The 19,444-nt window shown below is 41.9% G+C and overlaps 1 protein-coding gene across 15 annotated transcripts in view; it reads left to right on the forward strand.

The window, feature by feature from the left end:
- Positions 1–19,444, forward strand: part of SLC6A6 (solute carrier family 6 member 6) — a 54,010-nt gene that overhangs the window by 28,569 nt on the left and 5,997 nt on the right. For all 15 annotated transcript variants that reach the window (XM_015875008.2, XM_015875007.2, XM_015875006.2 and 12 more), the window contains 9 exons: positions 2,452–2,584; positions 5,565–5,699; positions 7,582–7,685; positions 7,799–7,923; positions 12,158–12,270; positions 15,024–15,161; positions 16,167–16,269; positions 17,195–17,295; positions 17,903–18,073. In XM_015875008.2, the coding sequence (XP_015730494.1) occupies positions 2,452–2,584; positions 5,565–5,699; positions 7,582–7,685; positions 7,799–7,923; positions 12,158–12,270; positions 15,024–15,161; positions 16,167–16,269; positions 17,195–17,295; positions 17,903–18,073 (1,123 nt within the window). The remainder of the gene's footprint in view (positions 1–2,451; positions 2,585–5,564; positions 5,700–7,581; positions 7,686–7,798; positions 7,924–12,157; positions 12,271–15,023; positions 15,162–16,166; positions 16,270–17,194; positions 17,296–17,902; positions 18,074–19,444) is intronic.

Below are 19,444 nucleotides of genomic sequence, written 5' to 3' on the forward strand. Positions count from 1 at the left end.
TTCTGTGCAAATCACATGCTTGCTTGAGCAGCAATAAAAGGGGGTTAAGCAAATCTGGCTTTGTATCAGGGACTTACCTCTTGGTATCACATGCTTCAGGTCTTATTTCTGAAGACTTTATTTTAAAGCCCCAAACCTTAAAGGCTTACACACATATTAATGCATAAAGGATAATTGTTATGGGGTAATTATGGTTGAACAAAACCTCTGATTGTCTGGTGCTGGCCAAGTGTTTATAAATATTGGGTAATCAGCAGACTTCATTCGCCCAAATCCCAAGAAAGACCATCACATGCTCATGGCATGTAATCTTGAGGGGAGCAACACAAAAATGAAGTAAATCGAGGGCAGCTGTCTCTGCCTTTGTGGGGGAAATGGAGAATTTGAACAGTTGTTTCATGTTCTCCTATGTAATAGCTTTCTGGTACGTACTGATTCAGTGTGAGCTATTCATGTCTATCAGGGCTCGCCTTTCCTGGTATGCGAGTCCTGGCTGCATTCACTTAATTAATGAGCTGGAATATCCTTCAAGGATTGCATAACTCTCCTCGATTTGTTTTTGTTTATGTTCTAGAGCCAGTTGCGGCTCCTGTTATGTTTCCATGCTACACATCACTAGAAGATACAACAGTATGAATAAAATTCAGGAATTCATGGTTGCAAAGAACTCAGCCCCAGCCTGTTGCCTGATACAATATTAAAGACAGTTAATGACAGCATCGTGACTATAAATTATAATTAGCAACAACTTTGTGCATACATAGCATGAAGAGAGTTGAGTGAGTGAGGTGAGCAAGCATTGCTCAATCTAGGTAGCAGTGGGTTGTGTAACAAAACTGAAGAGGTGCTGGCACAGCCTGGGTTCTGCTGCTTCCTGAAGCTGAATTTTCAGGACACTGCAAATCCAGGTTGAGTGGTTTTTTTCTGCAAAAAATGCTGGTTTAGGTTTCATGAAACAGTTTTAACTCTTGAGGACTCGCTGGTAATTCTGAGTGGATTCCTTAAGGTAGTAAGGAGCCTTTGTGAGACCAGATAATTCAAGATAGGGAAAGGTAGCACATCACTTTGTGTGCTTGCTGCCAGGCCACAGAGAAGTAACATAGCTGGCTCTCAGTGACCCGTGGGGTGCCTTCCAGGAGAGCTTGACAGGGCTGCTGGGCATAGTTTGGATGAGACAGCCATTCACTTTCAGTTCCACTAATGAAAAGCAATGAAGTCTCAGCTGAATGCATCCATAGATATCCTTATCCCAAAATGTGTTTGCAGTTAATTATTCAGTGCTTCCTGAGAGCTGGATCTATAGGTTGCCTATTACATTTTAATATGAACTGCCCATAAATTGGAAAATTGGCAGCTATTTCTTAAAAAAGCCATGAGAGGTTGCAGCAGAAATTTGTCATATAAATGTCATTTCTTCTTTTGTGTATTCACGGTGAGTTTTCCTTGATTTCTTTAGTCTCAGGTGAACCAGGACTGCAACTCTATGCCAGACATTCATTACTGAGGGGTTTTTCGTAACTGTTGAATAGCTGTGCTGATTAGAGCAGACTTACCCTGTCTGGTGCCATTAGTCCTTTCCCATAACAAAATGCACACCCGTTCAGGGAGAATAAAGTGTTTGATGTGAGAACACATTCACACAGGTAATCCAAGTCAATTTGGTCAACAGAATCACAAAAACAGACGGATGAAGGTTTGAGTCCTATTAAGCTGCTCAGTTTAGGTTTTTTTCCAAAAACATAATTGCAAATTTTCCATCAGTGACTGCATTCATTATTATTTCCTCTCTAGTTGAAACAAACAAACAAAAATGTTTAATTAATTCAAGGAAAAAACAAACTTCAGTGGTTTGTTTTGAGCTGGATCCATGTACGAAGCTTACACTGGCCCTAATCCTTAGGACCCATCTTAAAATAGGAATCTCTTTTTATTTATTAACCTAAGTTCAGCAAATAGTTTGTGCTAGCTCAGGGTATGGAAGTGATCACTGAGTGCAGGCAAGACAGTGCTTGTGTGCAGGGCCATGCGGGTAATGGAAAGAAGAAACGTGGGTGTAGAATAGTGAGAAATGTTTGCAATGGAGCAAGGAGGTGGGCAGTGTTGGGGTGAGTTTATCTTACACCTTCAAGGCAGCAAAAATGTAAAAGCCACACTGATTTCAGAATAGTTTCTTAGCTCATACTGAGGTAACTGTGGGCTGCTGAAAGAGCTTAAAATGCAATGCTGCACAACATCCTAAGCAAAAGAGTGCCACAAAGCTAGGGGAGATCTAGGCATGCACAGCTTAGTTTTGTTCACTTAAGCTGTTCTGAATTAGCAGGCAAAAGGCTGAAATCTACCCGTGCATTTGCTGCCCCAAGCACCATCCTGTACTTGCAGACATCACAACAAGACTCAGTATCACGCTGCTCATGCCTCTTTCTCTTGTTTTGTTTCCTTTCATACACTTAGGCGCAATGTACTGAGCTTGTCCTCAGGGATTGAAGATATTGGTATTATCAAGTGGGATCTGGCACTGTGTCTCCTCCTCGTCTGGGTGATATGCTTCTTCTGCATTTGGAAAGGAGTCAAATCCACTGGGAAAGTAAGTGCTCTTTCACCCTTTTTACAATCACTGCAGTTAGTAGACAGCAGGGATACAAAGTAATGTTCTTCTTAAATGTGCTCATAATTGCCTTGCAAATAGTTGTATTTTTGCACTGAATAAAGCAGGGATTTGGATTCAGCTGCCTCTGGAAAACCATTGCCAGTGCCCAAAATGCCTGCGAGTCAAGTAGCCGTTCCTGGAATGGCATCAAGAAGCAGACACTGGCATGTTTTGCTTCTCTGAGGACAAGCATCCCACTGATGCACGTAATGAGCTTGGAGAGTCTTAGGCTTATGATGCGCAGAGCTCTGCACTCCCTGCCCGTGCTATCGCACCAGCCAAGTTCATTCTCAGTGTAATGGGGTGGATGTTAACATAGCTGTGGTAGGGATGTTTTAAGCCAGTGGAAAATGCTGGATGCGTAGCATTTTTGAAATGCCGCTTGCTTACTTAAGAGCTCTGTGTAGACAGAAAAGACTAAACTTAGGTGCTTGTTTACAGGCACTGTCCTTAACAGAGATCCTGGTTATATTTTTTATTTAGGCTTACTATGTGCTCTTTGGAGTCGTGTTTTTCTCCAAAGGATAACAGTTACATCATCCCTGTGCCTCATCCTACTCCAGCACAAGAAACAAATTATAGCATTCTTGGCCAGTCACTAAACAATTTGAAGCATGATGTTATCCCCTTGCATACAGTAGTGCTTTTAAGCCTTGTTTCCCTGAGAAAAGGCTGTTGATGCCATCTAATTTTCAAACCTATTGGTTGAGTCAGTTTTTTGGGTAAATCTAATAGGAAATAGGGAGGTCTCAGGATATGAAGTTCCACATGTTTCTGGTCAGCTGGGTGGAAGGGAGCGACTCTGTTTGCATCCTAGCTGAGAAAAAGCTAGTGCATGAACTCATCTTTTCTTAGACCTTAGGGAATTTGAGAGCAGAGAGCTAATATGAGCTTCTCAACTGCAGAAAACACGTTATTTAGCAGTTTTGTCTCCTTTTGTGTTCCAGAATCAACAGGGGGACAAAATTCTCTAGGAAACCAGTCCTTATTAGTTCCACTGTTGACTAAACTGCTTGTTTTACTGTCGTTTTCTATGTTGCTTTCTGTGATTTTTATCACGGAGCCTCATTAAAATCATGCTGGTGCCTTGTTCTGGATTCCTGCCAGTTGTGTCCCAGAGAACAGCTTCCACACCTCTAAAGTACATGTTGACAAAAAAGTTTTATTCTCTGTTCCTGCTGATTGAAGTGACCCGATGAGATGATGATGTAAATTTTACGGTAAAAGAGAGCATGATAAACCTCCCATAGCAGCAGAGAGGAAGCACACGTTGCTGCAGTACTTTTTGTGAGCCTGGTTTCTGCTTGGTAGAGGTTAAGGTGGCTCTGAGGGATTTTCCAGGTTCCCTATGGCACATTATTTCATATCCCTGTGAATTTAACAGGTTAAAATGAGCTATCTGGCAGGTTTTACTTCAAGTAAACCCATCAAAAATTTTCATCTTCTAAGACAAGGTTGGCAGTAGGAATTCACTGCCTCCTTTCCACAGTGCCTGAGCTCATAGGGGTGTGGAGCCAAAGCCCAGCAAAGCCATTGAAAAGTCTCTGGTTGACTCCATTAACTTTGGGGTCAAACAAAAGTAAACTGTAAACTCTAATGGAGCACTTGAATTATTTGAGAAGTCTAGTTTACTTTAGCAGATCACTGTTTATAGCACTTCCCTGGGTTCCAGTGTGTTAATGGCTCTTTGGAGAGTGGGGGGAAATCACTTAAATCTCGTAGTAGCATGTTGGACAAATAAACACTAAATTATGGGGAAAAAATAATAGTTGTGTTTGATCTCCAAAATTTCTCCAGTGTTACAAGAGAATTCTTACCTGGAGGGCAAAGGCCACTTTGTAAGTGCTGTGTGTTCAGCTCTTGTGGGCACATATGGGGATGTTGTTCTGGTAAGAAAACTTTAATTGGTCATAGACCTGGATCACATTAAAAATTAGAAAGCAAAGAAGACCACCTATTATCCATCAGCTTTGGTGAAAGTGGGCTAATGTGTAAGGCATATTATTTGTCAGGGGCAAATATACAGAGATTTCAAAAGAGGGCATTTAAAAGGGCCTGTGTGAAAAGGTCTGTCACCATGAATTATTATGGCCATGGAGGCTTTGAGTTCTCCTGGTTACTCTCAGAGGACACACTTAAAAAGAAAAATGGTGCATCCCAGGAGCTTTGCTGTAGCTAAACAAATTCTGGAAAACAAAAATATGTTTTAAATCAAGTCAGCAAACTGCAGTTACCTGGGGGGGATCATCTGACTATGAAAAAAGTCCTTTCTTGGACTTAGTGGTTCTTCACTGTAACACAGCGGTTACATGAAAAATGAGAGAAAACACTGATGAGTAAAGAAAACAAGATGTTAGAGGTCAGAAAGTGTGGGTCTAAAGATAGAACTGTCCAAATGCATGCTAAATTAACCCTCCTGCTGGAGATTAAAGCAAAGGGCTCTTTCATCAGATGAGCAGAAAGATAACGAAGAAAAGAAGCAGGCTGTGGTTTAAATAGAGTAGGAATGGAAGTTAAAGATAATGAAAACATTCTCAAAACTGCATGAATGGAGCCTTAGTTTACACTAATGGTGATGCTGAGTAAGCAGCAGGGGTAAAAAAAAGTTATGGGACTGGAAATTACTGCTATTGAGGCTGATGCCAACCTGAAGAAGGGTTTAATGTCTTCAGGTTGAAGGGAAGGGAGATGCAGGAGCGTGGACCAATTTATCTCCATCCAAATGAAGTGCTCCTTGAAATTGCCTATAGGAATGGTGGTGAGGCCACACAGCAAACAGGGTTAGCATCAGAGCCACACAGCTGAAGAAAAGCAGAAGTGGTCTCTGTATTGAATTCCCACTGTTGGTTCTCTTTTGACTTTGGAGATGTAGCATCAAATGCCACAGACTAACTGTATGATTTCTTTGTATTCCCAGGTGGTGTACATCACTGCCACATTCCCATTCATCATGCTCCTTGTTCTGCTCATCCGTGGTGTGACCCTGCCTGGAGCTGCAGAAGGCATCAAGTTTTATCTTTATCCTGATATCTCACGGTTAGCTGACCCACAGGTATGGAACCAGGAGTGGGGAGCAGGATGAGAGGGATGGTGGAGGGTGATGGTGGTGATGTAATGGCAATAGATTTTTTTCCACAGTCTTTTGAGGTCCAAATATAACATGATCATTAATGCTGGGTTGTATTTTCCAGAGATCTGCTTGAGAAGGTCACTTGTTATATATGTTAATGCATCTTTTCATATGTATGTGTGTGTGTGCATGTGTATTTTTTTGTGTGTCAAAGGACTCTGAGGCTGTAAACTCTGTCCTGTTATACAATCTCAGCTTTCTTGTTGGTAAGGTAAGGGAGATGCATTTTTTTTTAATGAGCATAGTCTAGTTTCAAAGGAGAGAAACGTGAGCTTCACAGATGGAGCAACAAACAGCAACTGTGAGTACCAGTGTCACCTTAGTACCTACTGCTCTGAAGGAGGAGACTGGGAAAGACATGAATGAAGTGATGCTATAAGGTGGAGAAAATTGCTTTCTGAGGGGCAGAGAAGATAGTTTGCCTTGGTGAGTGGCAGCTAGACTTACTATTCTCATAGGCTATGAAGATGAAGAGTCTGTGCTCACAAAGGACAAGTATGTGGACATTTCAGCACACCATCCTATAGGGATCATGTGAGAAATGAAAAAAAGAAAACTAAAAACAAAGCAATACACTTGCCCTTAAACAAAAATAGAAAACTAGGGATCCTTGAAAATAATGGAGTGATTATCACAGTGAGACAGAACAATGTCTTTCCTTGCTATTACTTTCTACTGAGTATTTGGCTAAAATAAAACTCCAATGGTAGGTAAATAAATGAAGCAGGAAAAGTGTAATTGAAAGAAACACTGTGGAAATTTGTTTCATTCTCTAGTCTTGCCCTCTATTAAGATACATTGTTTATAGGAGACATTATATTTTACGAATGCATTATCTTTTATGGGACTCCATCATTTTTATGATCCACTGTTAGCCTTAAACCCTGTATTAGCTGATAACGTAAAAGAGATTTGTGCGAGCTGGCAGGTCCCATCCCTCAGTCCGACACAAGCATCATTTCCAAGGAGATACCACCAGTCAGGAGTGTGCTGGAAAGCAGTGGTGGGAGGGAGAAAATAATGGTTACAGTCTTCGTTCTTACTTATTCCATTTCTATGATGGTTTCTACTGATGTTAGCAGGCTTGCATTTGCAGAAAGAAGTGAACAGATGTAATTCAGTGGATGCATTTTGATGTCTTTCTTTGTATTTATTAAGCTAGTTCATATCGTAATGTTATTTAATTCTGTATATGTTTTTTAAACTATAATCAGAAGAAAGAATCACAAGGTCAGATACGCATCTTATGCAGTGCATTGTATTTTGCTTGTTTTGCCCCCTCCCCTGTGGTTTTTTATCTTGCATTTAAATAGTTACAAAAACAGTTAGAAAATTAAGAAAATAAACAAAGTAAAAGAAAGTGTTTCTCAAGCTTTTCACATCCTCAGTTTAGTCACTGTCAGCTGATTCTAATCGAATGGACTTAAAACAGAAATGAGCAGTTTTATAAATACTTCTGCATTTCCTATTGCTCTGAAGCACGGTTATTGTTGCACCAACAGGAAGGATCAGCTGAATGACTAAGAGACCAGAAATACTAAGCCTCTCTTGGGAGGGAATATTGGAACTGTTGAAGAGTTGATGTTCTTGTGGGCTGTGATGCTAACAATTCTCTTTTCCTTTCAAAAGCCAAGTTTGCAAATGTGATGTTCTCTTCCCCCCACCCCCTTCCCTGATCCCATATCTATCACCCTCTTTGGAATCAATTATTTTGTTGATATTGTATAGTTTGAACTGTGTGTTTGTGTTGAGGGTTGCGATGCAGCAGTGCTGTTAGTAACAGTCTTTCTGTCTTTCCCTTTAGGTCTGGATAGATGCAGGGACACAAATCTTCTTCTCATATGCAATCTGCTTAGGAGCAATGACTTCCCTGGGGAGCTACAACAAGTACAAATACAACTGCTATAGGCAAGTTTCCATCTAAGGGGGTTTAGTGTTTTAGCTAAATGATGTAAATAAAGTAGGGACAATGGGTTAATTTTTTTTTAATTAACTTGCTCCATGACATATGTGTGACTTAGGGACTGTTTGCTGCTGGGATGCCTGAACAGTGGTACCAGTTTTGTGTCTGGCTTCGCAATTTTTTCCGTCCTGGGCTTCATGGCACAAGAGCAAGGGGTGAACATTGCTGATGTGGCAGAGTCAGGTACGATGGTATTGGTGGCAGTGGTGGTGGGCACTGCCGCCTAGCGTGTGAGCAAAGTTCTGCAGACTCAATCAGCTAACATCTAAGCAATAAAAAACAGAACAAGATTTCCCATGATCTCCAGAACAATAAGCACACTGTTGATTTGGGCATTCATCGAGGGCAGTGATGGTTAGTGGGGTTGTATTAATTACTCTCTTGATTAACAGAGCAGTGAATATATTTCCTAGAATGTTCTAATCCATTTGAGTTGAGATTAGAGGGGCGATAACCACACCATTATCTAGGGTCCAAAATGTCATTGACTCAAAAATGTTTTCCATCCTTCTTTTCAGACTACCTTTATTTTCATTCAAACACAAATAGCCAGTACTGATGTATTTTTCATAGCTTACTTTTGCTTGCTCACAGCAGTGGGAGTATTATCTTGGCCCTTGGAAGGGACATACATGCATATATTCCTGAGTCTCACTGAAAGGCAGAGAAACTGGAGAGCTCCTTCTCCTGCGTGGTTCCTGTGGACCATGCCATCCATAGGAACTCTAGTTGTCACAGTCCTGCACTTGTCCTCTGTAGCTCCAGGATGAGGTTGATATAACTGTGAGAAGTTCTTTCTGAAACTGGATGCACGCTTTTATTCTTCCCTTATTTCAGAAGTGTTCTTCCCATTAACGTTCAGCCACGCACGTGCGGCTGATGGAGGCTAAATCCCCACAGCCTGTGACATTTGTGACAGATGACATTTCTTCCCCATGCGTATCTTGTCTGTGAGGGCAGGTGTAGCAATGTATTTGCACACAGTGCAGGCAGCTTAGATGGGAGTTACAACTCAAATATAACAAATCAGGCCTCAACAGCCTTGATGCAACCTTAAAGCTGATCGGATTCAAATAACAGTAATGTCATTTGAGTGCACTTTTGACATTTCTTTCTGATTCTATGTTTTGTTTTTTCTTTTCCTTCAATTTTAATTCTCCTGTGTAGCATTTGAAAGCTTTTCTCTGGAAGCATGCTCCTGTGAAGAAAAATTCAATATATCTCCTAATCATATGACTCCAGGAGTTAAGTCTTTAAGAAAGAATATCTCAGTTGACAAAAGCTAATGAAAATCTAATGACATTGGTGGCACCACTAGATTGACAATTGGCAAACCTCTTGCAAGTGCAATTAGTTAACGCTTTTGGCCACCGTGCTTATTTTGATCCCCAGTTGATTGCTTTGTTTGAAAACAGGAAGCAAGGGAATAATCCTATTCAATGAATCATAAATAGCACATTTTTTATAATATCTAGATGGATCAGTTCCAAGAGCAGCATTTTGAAATAGCTGCATGTGGTTGTATTATTTTTTTTTTCTGGTCAATATTTATGCTAATTTTGATTAATTAAATCTCTGATAAACAGGCAGCGATGTTTCCTGTCACTTGGCCTTTTTAAGAAGTAAACAATTTTATAGCAGCACTGCATTATTGACTGATTTCTTTAATGCAAATTGACCATCAAACTTAGTGTTTACATAGTATTTGTCAAAGAAGATTGGTATGATAATCCCAATTTTATAGCTGAGACAGTGAGGGCACCGATTGGCTTCTGAACTTTGCTTTCAGTTTCTTGCTTATTTTTATGTTGATTCCTTAAGGTTTTCAAGTTCATTTCAGTTCAGCCCTAGTTACTGGTGGCCGGGCAATGCAAACACCTCAGCAGTTCAGTGAGTTGTCCATCACCTCTGGCTGAGCTTTGGCTAACATCGTAAGCCACATTTTTACATGATAGTAAGCATTGCTGAAATTATCCAAACAGCTTCCCATGGCTTTCTTTGCTGCCTTCCTCAGCAGAGGTCTGGTGTGGAGCTGCTGCAGACCAGTTAGTCCCACTGGGACAAGCGTCCCAGGGCACATACAGGGCCATGTAGGAAGCCCCAGCCAGGAGCTGGGGCTGACTTCTCAGAACAGAGGCATTCAGGTGGTACAGCCTCATTTTTGGGCCTTTTCTTTTTGATTTCTCATGACACAAGGTCAGAACTACTCCTCTGGATCAGAAAAAAGGTGAGCAGAGGCACCTCTGTTTGGCTCTAGCTCTGAGGAGAAGATAGCATCTGCAGTGGCAGTGCCTGCTGCTTGCCTTCATCTCTGCCCAGAGCGTTAAGTCCCCTGTGACCTGTGCGTGACACTGTTTATTTCCTTGTTTGCCCTCCTGCCATCCAGGAAACATCAATAAGTTTGCTAGCAGAAGAATGTCATGGTCACATTTTTACTTTATTTTTTAACCTGTGCCAAATTCAGCCTTGTAGCAGTGCTCCCAGCACACCTTGTAATCAGCAAGGGGTGGCTCCTGCTGGCTTCCACTGGCTTTAATAGGCTTACACCAGAGTTAAACCTCCTTTGGCTTCCCAAAGAAGTCAGACCTTTAATAAATAACATCTGATTTTAAAGGGAGGAAGCAAAGCATTGTAGGCACAAAAACATCACAGTGAGTCCAGCTTAAATTATACTGCATTTCTGTTTGGCTGAAAGAAATATTTCACCACACGTGCAATAACATAAAAGCTGCAAGAGGGATTAGGGCACTTGTGGTTTGACCGCAGTGCAGTGCAGGGACACTTTTAATGGCCAAAGCATACAGAATGGCAGCAGGTTTTGAGGAGAGCAGCTTTACATCTGTCTCATCAATTGCACAGATTAACTGCAAATGCCACCTAATAGCAGTTCTGCCTGAGGGAGGACATCCTGTAGCCATTGAGTTGGGGTACAACTCCCTCCCTCCCCCAGATTTGATACATACACCAATTTTTTGCATCTTCTGTCATATAAAATCTTAGCAGTGTTTCATTTTAAGTAAAATTAGTTGCTTGATTGTTGGCTAATTTGTATTTATTTCTGTTCAAATACTTTCAATGACTTTCAATGTCATTTTCAATGACAAAGTTTTCTTTAGTTTGAGGGGAAAAAAAATCATCTTTTCTTTGTTTTTGTTTTTTTTACCTCTTTCTCTTGCTTTTTCCATCTCTCTTGTTGGAAAGGAAAAGTGGGAGGTAGGAAGAGCAGTCTTAGAGGTCAGAGTTCTGTCCCCACGCTGCAGGAGTTAAAAAATAATTCATTTTTACCTTTTGAAAATGGCTTAAATCCACTTCAAAATTGGAAAGTGTTAATCTTCAAGGCTTCTTAAAGCTGAGCCAGGTATTTCTGGGTTTAATCTGTATTTAAATCTGCCTTCAAATTCAGTTTCTATGGCCAATTTGAGAGCTTGCCATAAATGCCTGTTTCCTCATCATGTTCCTGTCTCACACTTGGAGAGGGCTCCTTCTCTCCCAGTAGAAACTCTCCCAAGCCATAGCTGATAGCACACAGCTCCAGGCCGATCCTTTGCAGATCAGTACCTGAAACCACTGCAGGAATGGTTGGTGTGTGGGTGTGAGTGGTCCATGGTGCAGCAAGAGCCAGGTTAGGAATGTGCATTCAACCAAAAGCCTTTGTTTTCCAGGGCAGAAAAGCCAGCCTCTAGTCCCAACCCCCTTGCAACCCATCCTACAGCTGTGGGTCATGTTGTTCATAGTTAGTGTCACTATGGCAGGTCTGCCTAAGCTTGCCAGGTGACATTGCAGGACTCCTAACTGCAGAAGGCATTTGTTTCAGGGACCTCAGCTGATAGAGCTAGGACTAGCCTGATCAGTGCAGCAGTAAAGGTTTGAAGAAGCAAAGGAGCAGTCTCTGAGAGTGCAAACCCTGCTCTAGAAAAGCCGGTTTTGGAAGTTGTGTCCAGAGTGAGGCAGTGGTTGCCTTAGTGAAGGCCCCTGGGAATTTCTGGAGCAGAGTCCCTTCCCTGCATACAAAAGGGTTTCATCAACATCACCTTCATCATGACCACGTGGGCTAGCTGTGGGGTTCTGCCATTCCCCTGGGTCATCCCTTCTCCCCCCCAACCCCAAAACTGACCTGTGTCCCTGTGGGCAGGTGTAGGAACACCTCCATTTCTGGCATGTTTGAGACAGATGTTAAAACTGGCGATCAGTTAGCAATGCCTCGGGGGTTGGCCTGTGGTTTCTGCTGTAGTCATGCGTGCTTCGTTTTCAGATAAAAGAGCCAAACTGTTTCACTTCTGGTATTTCCAGCCGCGTTTGGATTTATCTGAACGGAACCAGGCATTCCTGCATTTGAGTGTGCTACCTTTACCAAAGAGCTGGGACTTACTGTTTCTCTTCCCTTCCCCTCCCCCTTTCCTATTTTCTCTTTCTCTAGGTCCAGGCCTGGCCTTCATTGCCTACCCAAAAGCTGTGTCCATGATGCCACTGCCCACCTTTTGGGCAATCCTTTTTTTTATTATGCTTCTGTTGCTTGGACTGGATAGCCAGGTCAGTACAATGGGTAAGAGGTGCATGACTTCTCATCTCGATGCTAACTGGGCAAAGCCAGTTATGCTGGCATGAATTATAGAGGAGAATTCCTCTAATGCTGCCTATGAGGAATTCATCTGTGTTGCTTTTTGATGCAGGGGCTATGTGTGATAGATCTGTGGCTGCTGACTGATAGCATGATGTTGCTTAGCAAGTCTTTGTCATCAGGAGCTGGCAGAGTGCAAGAGAGACATTATCCCTTACCTAAATATCAGTGCAGTCCGTCCCCAGAATACCAGCATTTCCTTTATGCTGCGTTATTTTCCTACTTTGGAGAAGAACTTAGAACTGAGTTTAGGAATTTAGAATCCTTTGAGTTGGAAGGTACCCTAAAAGGCCATCTGGTCCAACCCCCCTGCAAGGAACAGGGACACCCACAGCTCCATCAGGTGCTCAGAGCCCATCCAGCCTGACCTTGGCTGTCTCCATGGATGGGGCACTACCATCTCTCTAGGCAGCCCGTGCCAGTGCCTCACCACCCTTATCAAAAGAACTTCTTCCTTATATCCAAGAAGACTGCAATCTGTTCCACAGAGTATTTCATGCCCTTGCGATCACCTGCAGTTAGTAGACACCACCATTAAAATGCTTTGTAAGAATTAATAGCTTAATGGAGTACTGACTTCAAAGGTTACCGAGAGCCAGAAAACCTCTAACTGCAGCGTCATCATGAGGCATGAAAAGCACAGAATGTCTCCCTGTATCCATGGTGGCTTTACAGTCCAATCCTGCTGACTTTCACATCCGTGTGCATTCAGTGTCTCTGAATGGTACAGAACACTTCCAGTGTTCTAATTGCATAGCATGCACTGCTATTAATTAGTGACCACGAACAAATCAAAAAGTTTAGTCCAAGAAGTTAACGTTACTTTTCTCACTGGTTGCTTATAGGAATGCTGAACTGAATTTCACAAGTGAGCCTGTAAATCATTTCTAGATGGTTCACCTCAAGGAAATATATGTGGCAAAGGATTATGCAGTAACTACACATTCAAAATTGCTGAAGCTTTCAGGGCAACAGGCAGCTTTCTGCACTCAAATGGAAAACAACTGGCATTACAGAAACTCAGTCGTTGAGGGTGAAATGTTTATTTGTCCTCTCTTGTGTGAAGATAAATATTTAAATAGGTTTTTAGCCAGTTGTTCTCTCTTATGTTTTTGATACTCTGGCCCAAATTGCTGTTTACGTTTCAATCTTTGAACTCCAGTGAGCAACTTTCAATCACTGCACAGTGAATTTACAGGTTTCCAATGCTGTGGTTCAGCAAGTCTGTGCTTATGCAAATTGGAAGCTGTCTGGTAATTTTAAAAAGCTCTTCAGTGCGTAGAATGATTAAAACTAATTGGAGCGCTTAATTTCTCTCCTCCACCCCTCTGCTTTGGTTTTGTGTTGGTGGGTTGTTTTTGGAGTGCAGTCAAGCAGGTTTCTGGAATGCCAGAGCAGGTTAAGATCAAATCAGACCAAAGGGTGTTTAGGAGGAAAACCAGTTTTCAGAAGTCATAACAAGACAGGAGGCAACAAAATCCAATGGGGTTACTGCTGGACAGCTGTCTCTTCAAAAAGATGTTTCAGCTCGTGGTCAAAGAAGGGGTGTTGTTATAAAGCCCTTCTGGGTTGTGTAAAAGGAAAGAGATACTGGGTAGGAAGAGGAATCTGTGACAGAATGATGCTTCATAGACTCCCTGTGAGAAATGGCTGGTTTTAAGATAATGTATCCACTCCAAATAAAGATCCTTTCTATGGAGGCAGCCTTGGTTGTCCATGTTATCCTCAGGCTTTCAGTAGTCTTTGTGCTTTTGTACCTTGCCAGGTGGAAAGTGCTGAGTGATCTCTGGATGTTTTCATGAGGAGCTCAGCAGTCACTGTGCTCAGTGGGTGAAAGGCATCTGCTTTCCAGTAAACTTTGAACTTCTATTCAAATTTGGTTAACTCAGGTTACAGACCTTATGTGTGATTTTCACATGGCAAGTCAGTACAAAAGCTGGTTAGATTTTAGCTAACCTGTTCAGGGCTTTGGTTTTGTTTTATCTGTGCAAACAGCTTACCAGGCCTCTGTATGGGAACTGTACCAAGAGTTCCATTGTGGTTGATGAAGTGTCCCAGAGCTTCAGCCAGAAGAACTCTGCTCACCAATACAGAAAAGACAAGTTCAGACAAGAGGGGCTGCTAGTTCACAACAAAGCCTGCTTTCCCTTGGCTAGATTTGCTTTGGCAAATTCAGGAGTAGAATTATATCCAGCTGTGGAATTAATCTAAGTAGTACCTGTGAGGTTTTCTGGCACATAAAAAAAGCTCACCTGATTGGTACTCACTTACCTTGGGCAGCTCAGGCTTTTAGAGTGTTTTCTCTGTGCCTCTCTACCAGCATGCCTTGCGTATTCATCTGGAACAACTACAACATAAAAGCCACATAAGTGCCTTCCTGTCATCAAATTAAGTTCCTTTATCCTTGTGGCTTGTGTTCACAAAGCCCCTTCAGTAGTTTGCAAGGATGCTAAGAAACCTATGTAAATTCTGAAGGCTTGTTCCAAACTGAAAATGTCCCCCAGACTTTAACCTTTAGGTTACAAAGAAGTAGCTTCTGTTTTCTGCAGAATTTTGCCACAGACTGAGGTTGAAGCATTGCTGCGGAGCACTTAATGATGAGATAGGATGAAATGCATGGCGGATGATTTTTAAGTCACTTCTTTCTGTTGTTTTCCCTCTTCAGTTTGTTGAAGTTGAAGGACAGATCACGTCATTAGTTGATCTGCACCCATCCTTCCTAAGGAAGGGTTACCGACGGGAAATCTTCATCGCTATAGTATGTTTCCTTAGCTATCTTCTGGGACTAACTATGGTGACTGAGGTATGTAACAGCAATGTTGGAAATTGCTTAAATTGCTTCTTTTTTGTTGTTTAAAGCCATTTTTAGAGCTGTTTTAGCTGTGAATCAGAATTAGCCACTCAGGGGAATGACGTTCTTTTAAGTTTAGAGAGCTTTTTCCATCCCTAGATCTAAGGAACAGAGTAATGAATTCTCATTAATTTCATTCTGGTCTACAGTTCTAATCAGCATGAGTATGAATATTAACAACAGGCTCCAAATGATGAAACACATGGAGAACCTTCAGTAGAGCAAATTAAGAACCCATTCAGTGCATGCAGGGAGAAAAAGATTTTGTCTGAGTTCAACTGATTTGGATCAATTAAATATTCTTGAATTGATTCTATTATGAATAATAATGTTCCAGTGGCTGCACTGTTGTGTAACTTACCTTCAAAATAAAATCTAAGCAATATTTTAAAAACAACTGGAAGAGGACAATTGTGGGAACTGAAATAGCATTTATAACTGAGATGCCCAAAAAACTTCCTTTTTCAAGTACAAGTTCAGGCATACATAGTTCAGTGTAGTAAGAGGAGGAGTGGAGCAGCACAGCGTAAATAAACAGAGTTAGAAAGGAAAAGGTTCCAATGAAAAAAAGTCTTTTCACTCAGACTGTAAATACAGACCCCCCCCCTCTGATGGTAGTTTGAGTGTTTTTGATGCGCTACTGTTAAAAGACCTACTGTTTCTTTACGTCACTTGTTCCTATAAATGACCATCCTAAAATACTTCTAAGAAGGAAAGACTTAAGTGTCTCAGTAGATTATACTAAGTGGCTTAATTCTGTTTGATTGTCATCTTGTTTAGAATGTTTCCTACAGTAAACAGCACATACCCTGGGGAAGGTAATGCCACTTTCTTGCTATTTCTGCTTGTTGGGCAGCAGTCACTAAGCTCTGCTGGCAGATTTTACTGGGAGCTGGGCTTGAAGTATTCAGAACTTTTTCCTGATGGATCCTAATGCACCTTGTCTCTCTCTTACAGGGTGGCATGTATGTTTTTCAACTCTTTGACTACTATGCAGCTAGTGGTGTATGCCTTTTGTGGGTTGCATTCTTTGAATGTATTGCTGTAGCCTGGGTTTATGGTAAGTGAGAAACCTTTCACCTGATGCTTTGGGATGAGTTAGTGACAATGTTGACAGCCAAACATTTAACCATCAGCCATCCCAAAATCACCTTCCCAGCAGCAGAGATGTGCCATTAGTATCGATTTGCTCTTAGAGACAAAAGTGCACCTGGGGTGAAGCCAGCCTTCGGTGTTTTTCCACATGGAAATGAATAGTTTTTTTCATTGCTAATTAATAAAGGCACAATTAAGCATTTACATGAGTTATGTTTAGAGAGCAGAGTTGAAAGTCTGGCCAGCCATGATAATTTGTGCTCGTCCCTGAGAGTTTTGTTTCAAAGCAGCAATGTTTGCAAAGGCCAAGCCAGCCAAATAGAAAATACAGAAAGAAAGTTGGCAGAAAACTATATTCTGTCCCCTTATTTTTAGGTGATGCTGAGTACCAAAATCTGCAAGCAGCCTTCATTGCTACCTGAGATTGTAGCTGAGGAATGATCAGTGTTTATCACTGTTTGCTTCCCTGATTCTTCATATACTCCATTTTCTTAAGAAAGCAGAACAAGCCAGGCTTTCATTTTACACCAGTCCAATTTCTGTGGAAGCTGGGTGTACCAGTTGCTGTTATGTTCTTCCCATGATGATCCCTCTGGCAAGTTCAGTGAGACTTTGGGGGAGAGGAGTATGATTATGACAGGGGCAGGAGGGATTAGCATTGCACTCCTGCATCTAAATAATGAGTGTGTGGGAGGGGAGACTCCCCCAGCCTTTAGGCTTCTGAGGGAGAAAATCTTCTTGAACTTCACAGCTGTGGTAATTTGGGCAACGCATCTGACACCCTTGTTTTAAAAACCCCCTGGGGGCCAAGAAAGGCAGCTGTCATTCTGCAGTTCTTACATGGCTTTCATTTGCTAAGTTCTGATCAAAATACTCATTGTCCAATACAGGCGCTGATAATATTTATGATGCCATTGAGGATATGATTGGATACAGACCTGGTCCCTGGATGAAATGGAGCTGGATTGTGATCACACCAGTTCTTTGTGTGGTGAGTCCTATCCTATGCTGATGGAGTAGCTTTAAGCCTCTTCTTATTTCTTCTCTTTAAGTGAAGACTGTAGTTTTGAGAGACCTATTTACAGAGCTGCTGGAGGCTTGGTATCTTCTCAGACATTGTTAACATGAGTGCACACACAAATAGTGTATTACATTTGTGACACACGCACTTCACTCCAAAGAGCGTTACTTTGAGTGATAGAACTACGAGGCCATTTTAACAAGAAATCCCAAGGCCAGACTGCCAGTCTGAGGCAGACACTCAGTGTGGATTATTTCATTTGCTGGGAAGGACATTCCAAGTAAGCTCTTCACAATGTTTAGCAAGTGTTTGAGCTCAGAAGAAGGACAAGCAATGTACCACAGCTGTTCATTACCATCATTCAACACTCTATTGCCAAGCAAAGGGTTACTTACGAGCATATGTAGATGCTATAATAATAATTTAAATGGAAGAATAATGTCCCCATTCGTTTAAAACATGTATCTGTCAACTCTGCCTCTTGCTATCTGTTTTCTTTAGGGCTGATGATAGCATCAGAGCCATGCTGCTTTGAACCCTTTTTGAGACTCATTTAATTCTCCTTTCTCTCCCGCAGGGGTGCTTTATCTTTTCTTTGGCCAAGTACAAACCACTGACTTACAACAAGGTCTACACATACCCTGAGTGGGCAATCGGCCTGGGATGGGTTCTTGCCCTTTCCTCCATGATCTGCATCCCTATGGTGATGGTCATCCGCATCATACGGTCAGACGGGTCGCTCATTGAGGTAAGAGAAACCACCACTCCCTTAAAGTCATAAACTGTTTTGCACATGGGAGAGTGAATTCAGAGCTGAGCTGCCTTTGGGGATCTCAGCAGGTTCTTTGCATTTCACTTCTGCTTTGAGCAATGTTTTAACATTAAAACACATTCTTTGGAAAAGAGAAGTTGCTTGAAGTAGCCCTCGTTTCTCAAGAAAAAGGGGTACTTGCAGGGAAAATAGGCCACAACATGCTGTTGTTCCTCACCAGTCTGATAAGTTGGACTGTAACATGTCCAAACACACAGCCTTTTTTGCACAGTCTGCATAGAAGAGGAAGGGAGCTTTCAATTGCTCTGTTCTACGCAAAATGAGCACAACGCTTGGAAAACTGCCACCTTGTCCAGGTAGGGCAAAGTTGGATGCCTCCCCTGCAGTGAATGCAGATAAGATTGTTAAAAGATCACCTGTCCTTTTGGCAAACATAAAGGTTTCCAACCTCAGACAAACAGCAGGTGATTTGACTTGCCTCCCACTTCTGCAGTTTCCAGCTAGGGAAGCTGTTGCCTCCATGTGCAGACAAGCACTCATTCTGAGGTTCTTCTCAGTGCCAGGTTTCTCTTCTCCTGCCCATGAGGAAAGGAAATACCATCTTAAAAATCAGTGAGAAAACAGAGAGAAATAGCTGGACCAAACCTGGGTTCAGAGTCAGACTTGTCTGTGCAGATTCTCTCAGGTTCAGATATACAGGCAAACTCTTCACATTTCAGCACCAGTTCTTCTGGTTTGTTTTTCTTCCTGTGGAAAGTTTTTAAGAGACTATGTAAACATGAAACTTAGCCCTTCTCTTCCCAAGGTTGCAGATTAGTTTTGTTTTTGCCTAATGAGACTGTCTTAAACTCAGCCCAGGGTATTCTTGGAGGAGAAAGTGGGACGCTTAGGAAAAAAAAAAAAAAAGAACACAAAACCAACAGAATAGAAAAAGAAAGGAACATTTCCCAGGGCACAAACACTTTCAATTTGTTTTCTCCAGTGCTAATGGCCTTTTTCAGCTGTGGCCAGAGCATATTTGTGTGTCTATTTTCTTGCCTACTTTGTCACCCATCTATTGAGAGACAAGTCTAAAAGTAGCCAAAGCACTCTTCAAAGACCATGTTAGGAAAGAGAAGAGAGTAAACACTGCTCAGATGCCATTTTATTCTTCCTTTGTGAACTGAGATGTAGGAGAGAAGTTGCCACTTGGCAATGAAAGGCGGCCTAAAAAGCAGAGTTGTTTCTAAATGAGGAAGGAGAACAGGCGTAACTTGAGCAGCAGCTGCAGCACTGAAAGCCCAAAGTGTTGGATAATGCCCTGAATGCCCTCTGACTTGCCTGCCTCAAGTCAGCCTTCACAGCTGA

The sequence above is a fragment of the Coturnix japonica genome, chromosome 12 (assembly GCF_001577835.2).
Source record: "Coturnix japonica isolate 7356 chromosome 12, Coturnix japonica 2.1, whole genome shotgun sequence".
NCBI classification, from domain to species: domain Eukaryota; kingdom Metazoa; phylum Chordata; class Aves; order Galliformes; family Phasianidae; genus Coturnix; species Coturnix japonica.